The sequence below is a fragment of the Trichechus manatus genome, unplaced genomic scaffold (assembly GCF_000243295.1).
Source record: "Trichechus manatus latirostris isolate Lorelei unplaced genomic scaffold, TriManLat1.0 scaffold00127, whole genome shotgun sequence".
Taxonomy (NCBI): Eukaryota; Metazoa; Chordata; class Mammalia; order Sirenia; family Trichechidae; genus Trichechus; species Trichechus manatus.
In genome coordinates, this window is record NW_004444063.1 from 3,740,051 (window position 1) to 3,746,687 (window position 6,637).

General features: G+C 47.8%; 1 protein-coding gene across 1 annotated transcript in view; it reads right to left on the reverse strand.

The window, feature by feature from the left end:
• Positions 1–5,793, reverse strand: part of TXNDC15 (thioredoxin domain containing 15) — a 25,740-nt gene extending 19,947 nt beyond the window's left edge. Inside the window, exon 1 of the mRNA XM_023738974.1 lies at positions 5,697–5,793. Within this exon, the coding sequence (XP_023594742.1) occupies positions 5,697–5,763 (67 nt within the window). The 5' untranslated portion in view covers positions 5,764–5,793. The remainder of the gene's footprint in view (positions 1–5,696) is intronic.
• Between the last annotated feature and the right edge of the window lie 844 nt (positions 5,794–6,637).

Sequence of the window (6,637 nt, forward strand, 5' to 3'; positions counted from 1 at the left end):
GTGGTGTTGGTGAAGAATATTCAGTATACCATGGACTGCCAAAAGAATGAACAAATCTGTCTTGGAAGAAGTACAGCCAGAATGCTCCTTAGAAGCAAAGATGGCGAGACTATGTCTCACATACTTTGGACATGTAATCAGGAGGGATCAGTCCCTGGAGAAGGACATCATGCTTGGTAAAGTAGAGGGTTAGCGAAAAAGAGGAAGACCCTCAACGAGATGGACTGACACAGTGCCTGCAACAATGGGCTCAAGCATAACGATTGTGAGGATGGTACAGGACTGGGCATTGTTTCGTTTTGTTGTACACAGGGTCACTACGAGTTGGAACCGACTCAATGGCACCTAACAACAACAACAATGTATTGATAAAAGAGTCAATTCATCAGGAAGATGTAACAATAAACATATATGCACCAAACATATATGCACCAAACAACCTGTTAAAAACCAATCTCATTGAGTCTATTTTTACACATAGTGACACTATAATACAGAGTAGAACTGCCCCATAGGGTTTCCAAGGCTGTAATCTTTACGGAAGCAGACTGCCACATCTTTCTCCTGCTGAGTAGCTAGTGGGCTCAAACCACCACCCTTTGAGTTAGCAACTAAATGCTTTAACCACTGCACTACCAGGGCTCCTTGCACTGAACAACAGAGCCCCAAAATATATGAAGCAAACACTGAAAGAAGACAGAATCAGACAGTTCTACAATAATAGCTAGAGACTTCAATGCCCCATTTTCAATAACAGACAAACCTTTAGTTAGACTACAAAAAAAAGAGACATGCACTAAGCTTCTTCTGTTAAGGTGATGGAAAAATTTGGGAATGGTTAATGGTGATAGATGAACCACATGATGAACACAGTTAATGTCACTGAAGTATACATGTGAAGATTCTTGAAATAGCAAATGTTTTGTTACCTATATATTTACCACAATAAAAATCAAAGGAGAGAGAAGGAGAGACAGGGAGGCAGAGGAGAGGACAGGCTGCATATTTCTCTGCCCCTGCCTCATTTTCTGGTCTTGAATCAGCCACTGATGCTACGTGGTGGAGGGCAAGTTACTTCCCCTCCCTGTGTCTATGGTGGCCCCTCACGTGATTAGGAATAAAAATCAGTCTTTTTTTTTTTTTTTTTTTACTTTAGATAAAGGTTTACAGAGCAAATTAGTTTCTCATTAAACAATTAACACATATATTGTTTTGTGACATTGGCTGCCAATTCCACAACATGTCAATACTCTCCCCTTCTTGACCTTGGGTTCCCCATTACCAGCTTTCCTGCCCCCTCCTGCCTTCTAGTCCTTGCCCCTGGGCTGGTGTGCCCATTTAGTCCCATTTTGTTTTATGGGCCTATCTAATATTTTGGCTGAAGGGTTAACCTTGGGAGTGACTTCAATACTGAGTTCAAGGGTGTCTGGAGGCTATACTCTCGGGGTTTCTCCAGTCTCTGTCAGACCAGTAAGTCTGGTCTTTTTTGGAACAAAAAACATTCTTATGCCTTCAGGCACCAATGTTTTCCCTGAAGTACTGGGAAGAAAGGAAATTGACTGAACTATTCCACACTGAGAAAGAGGTGACTTACCACAGAAGGGTCCTTAAACCCTCCCATGGTAATGTGCCTTTTATAAGAGATTGCTCCTTTTTTTTTTTTTTAAATAATATTTTATTGTGTTTTTAGTGAAAGTTTACACAGCAAATTAGGTTCCCATTTAACAATTACTACACAAGTTATTCAGAGACATAGATTACATTTTTCACAGCATGTTAACATTCTCATTAATTCCTTTCTGGATGTTTCACTTCCAGTAATACGGTTTCCCCGTTCCCTTACCCTTTCATCTTTGCTTTAGAGTCATTGTTGACCATTTGGTCTCATACAGATAATTTTTTAAAGATGCACAGTACTCAATGGTAATATTCTTTATTTTGTAAGCCAATCTGTTATTTAGCTAAAAGGTGATCTCAGGGGAAGAGACTGCTTATTAACCTAAAGGAGGTGACTACAGTTTGGGCCATGTCAAAGTGAAAATTACTGCATTACTGGTGGAAAGGAAGGCATTTAGAGAACAAGGGTAATGGACACCACAATAGGCTCGACATGCCAGGTCCACCAGGGAGAGGAAGCCTAGGTCAGCTCCTTCACCCCCTTCCAGCTTTTCTCAGAAAGCTCTACCAGCTGCAAGTTTTGTCACAATGGTTTCCGTGGCAGGGAAGGCAAAAGGACCAAAAACAGCCAGTGGGGTACAGGGGCAGCAGCCCTTAGCTTCCATGAGCACATCTCAGTGTGCTCATCTAACAAATGGAGAAAATACCACCAAATGCAGAAAATCACAGGGCGATTGAGAAAATTAAACTAGAAAAGATGTATATGGCACCTCGCACATGATAAACAAGAGACCTGGTGGCACAGTGGTTAAGAGCTCAGCTGCTAACGAAAGGTTGGCAGTTGGAACCCACCAGGCAGGTGGTCCTCAGGAGAAAGACGCAGCAGTCTGCTTACGTAAGCCTTGGAAACTCTATGGGGCAGTTCTACTCTGTCCTATATGGTCACTATGAGTCAGAATCGACTCGACAGCAACAGGTACATGATAAACACCCATAAATAGCAACAATGATGATAATGATTGGTGTTTATAACTCAAAGAGATGCACGATTAATTCTACATCCTATTCCACCTGCTAAATACATTCTGTATCCATTCTCTTCTCTCCATCTCCACTAACACTCCTCAGTCCAGCCATAGCCATCTCTCACCTGGACAACTGCTATAGGTACCTAATTGGTCCTCCTGGGAATCTTGTTATAATGTAGTTTCCGATTCAGTTAATTTGAGGTGGAAGTGCAAATTCTCAGCAGAGTGTCGAACTGAAAATAACCAGTTAGAAGCTCTGCTCCAGACCACGCTCCTCACAGCAACCATAGTGGAACTTAAAAGTCAAAAGCAAAACTGATCATGTTAAACCTGCTAAACCTGTTCAGTGGCTCCCCCCTGCCCTGTAAATGAGTCTGCATTCTGTAGCATGGCTACCAGGACCCACATGATGTGGCCTCTGCCTGCCTCTGAACCCTCAACTGGTGCCACCCAGACATCTCTGGTCCCCGATCATTCATGCTCTCCCTCACCTATTGCAGAGCCTTCAAGAGAGGGCTGTTTCTCTGCCAGGAAGCCCCTCCACCCACTCTCACCTCCTGGCTAATCCCACTTATCCTTCTGATCTCATCCTAAATGTGACCTCTGTGAGGACACCTTCCTGATGCTCAAATGGGTGGGGGGATAGGGGGGCCCATTATAAGATCCAATCATTCCCTGGGACTCTCCTTGACACATTTTCTACTTCTGTAATTTTCTAAATGATTTGTAGTCATTTAATGCCTGCCTTCCCCACCAGACAGGAGGCTGGGGCCTGTCTCTGTCTGGCTCACAACTATACCCCAGGTGGCCAGCAAAGTGCCTGGCATATGATGAGTGCTCAGTAAGAATCTGCTAGCTGACTGCCTAGTGAAGACTGGCATGGGGGGTCTTGAAGCCAGAAGCTGCCTCCCATTCCTCAAGTTGCCAAACTGCTAGGGGTGCCCTCTGCAGGAAAATGACCTAGGATTTTCAGCCTCCCTAAGAAGGAACCAAAGGCGCCCTGGTGGCACAGTGGTTAAGTGCTTGGCTGCTAACCAAAAGGTCAGCAGTTCGAACCCACCAGCCGCTCCACAGAAGAAAAGATGTGACAGTTTGCTTCCATAAAGGTTACAGCCTTGGAAACCCTATGGGGCAGTTCTACTCTGTCCTACAGGGTCACTATGAGTCAAAACCGAATCAAATCATGGCAGTGAAGAAGGAACCAGCTGGTGAAGTTTCCTCTGTCCTCACTCCATTCATGGACTGGCCATGACAACCAATGACACCCCATGGTAGGATTAACTTCAGCATCTGCAAGATAATTTGATGATTTGACCCTGATTGCAAGGTGGGCTCACACTGACTGCAACAGTAAGTTCCCTCAATCAGCCAGGGTTCTGCCAGGACTTGTCACAGCACCCTTAACTTGGGAAATCTGAGGAGAGCTAATAAAGGGGCCATCAAGATTTGGGCAGGATGTAGGGAAACCCAAAAGCAATGGTAATAAATTTCAGGACCAGTAATAGCAGAGGCAGCCAACTGCTACTTATAGTCCTAAAGAGTTCACAGAAGCAGTCATAGAACCTTAAAACAGCGAGGGCAGTGCCAAAAAGGCACCCTTCTACGAGCTGTGACTTTCCGTGGAGGAACACAGCCAGCCTGTGATAACTCCCGAGGAAGGGAGTTGAAGGAATCAATACCCTGACCTCACTCTCCCCTCATTCCAAACCAAAGGAAGCAAGAAGGCAGGAAAGCCAGTTGGCATTCTTGCAGGCCACACACCCATGACACACAGCAGGGTAGAGAAGGCTGGTGAATGATCTAGCAGGCAAACAGAAGATACCCAGCACATGCCATCACCTTTCTGAGGCTGGAAGTTAAGTGAGTGAGTACAGAGGTTACATATGGCTGTGAACTCTGGCTGACAAGGGCTCGAATCGTAGCTTCTCCACTTCTGGCTTTATCACCTTGGCAAAGGACTTACGAGTTCTGAGTCTCAGTTTTACTCATCCATAAAATGGGGACAATAGCAACATCTACTTCATAAGCATATAAAGATAACATACAATGACGCAGGAAAAGCCCTAAACACAGGCCTGGCACATAGGGAGCGCTTTTATAAACAGTTGTATTACTATTCCTCACCCTCCTCCCTGCTCAGCAACACTCTGCCCCTACGCTTCCTTCCAGGACACCCCAGAGAAAGGAAAGACCTGCCTATTCCTGCTAAGGACTTAATAACAAGTAAGACCAAAAGGTCTCAACTTACAGGGCTGTTGGAAGTGGGGTGAGGAAGCAATGAGAGTAAGGTCTTCTCCACTCCCCACCTCCAGCCATGCCACCAGGGTGGCTGCCTTCCCCACCTCTGAGAGGGGGGGTCCTGAGAGCACGCCCTAGCGAGTAGAAGGTTCCCCTGTGAGTGTCTTGTTTTTTTCTGGTCTGTCCTTGGTGCAGGCATCTGAGTAGGAGTGGCCTCCTTAACAAAGTGTTCCATCAGGGTGCAGAGGAAAGTGTGGGCTCTGGAGTCAGAGAGACACTCTGCCATTCACCTGAAGTGTCAACTTGAGCAAATTACTTAAACCTCTCCGAGTCTCAGCAATTTAATCTGTAAAACAGAGATAACAACGAAACCTACTTCGTAGAAAATGCCGAAATAAAACAAATTTCCACAGTCCCTGACTCTTAATAAGGGTACAATATTTACTACGATCATTACTACTATTTATAAAGTGCTCATCACATGATATCCCATAATAAGTGCTTCATACACGGTCACTCCTGACAGATGCCTGCCGAAGGGGGTCTGAGGGTGGCCCAGCCGCGAGGAGCCCGAGGTACACCCCTGTGGACCCTACCACCACCACCACAAGCCGGCTGCGCACCGGGCGAAAGAAATCGGGATAACAAGGGGAGAAGCGCACGGAGGGACCCAGGAAGAGCTGAAGCGCGCATCGCGGGCCTTCACGCAGGTAAGAGCGTCACCCGGTTAGATCTCCACCTCGCCCCATCACTCACGCACCGCCGCCTGCCGCACCGCCGCCTGTGGCGTCCCCGCCGCCGACGCGCACTCACCCTCCAAGGCGCGGGCGGGAGGCCCGAGCATCCACAGCAACACCGGCCACCAGCTAAGGAGAAGCATGGCGCGGGGCGGGTGGCGGCCAGGACCACCACCTAGGCCGAAGGGCAACCGGCGCAAAGCGACACGAGTCGCGCTCCCAGTCCGAGGAAGGCTGGGGGCGGAGAAGCAGAGAGCGCGGGCGCGGCCCTGCGCCGCCATATTGGCGGCTGGCAGTCGCCGCAGGCGCCATCTTTGAGTTGGGCGTCCTGCCTCATGGCCGGGGGCCAGTACCTGGCGCGCTCACGGCTTCTTGAGGAGCCAGACGCGAGCCATTGCAGGTCTTTGCGAACTTTCTCGACCCCCAAGTCCGGGGCTGGGCTCCAGCAGAAAGGCCCTTTTTCTTAACGCGCGAGCCAGGGCCTGGCTGCCTGCATCATTCACAGCGCCTGCCCGGGGAGGGTTCCCACGCTTAAAGGCCCAGAAGCCTCCTCCTTCGGGTGCCCCCATACAGGTACAGAACTTTTGGAGACCGCAAATCTTGGAGTCGTTGCCCTTACCCGTGCTACTGTACCTAGTGTTGCCAGATTAAATACAGGATGCCCGATTAAATTTTAATTTCACATGAACAATGAATAATTTTTCGTATAAGGGACATACCGGAATTCAAATTTAACTGAGCTTCCTGGCAACCCTAACCCTATACATCTACATTGGGCAGGAGGTTTTGCCTCTCGGTTAGTTGGTTTTAACGTTTAACTGGCCTGCAGGACAGTCTCTCCGTCCCTAAACCATCCCCAAATCCGGGGCCGTGAGTCTTGGCTCTGGGACTTGGTGAATGGAACCATATCAAGCAGAAAGCTGGGAAAGGGCCAAGAATGAAGATGGGATAGATTGGTCAGTGAGCTCTGCAACTGAGGACCAGAACTCCGCATTTCCAAGCAAAGGAGGGAGGGGG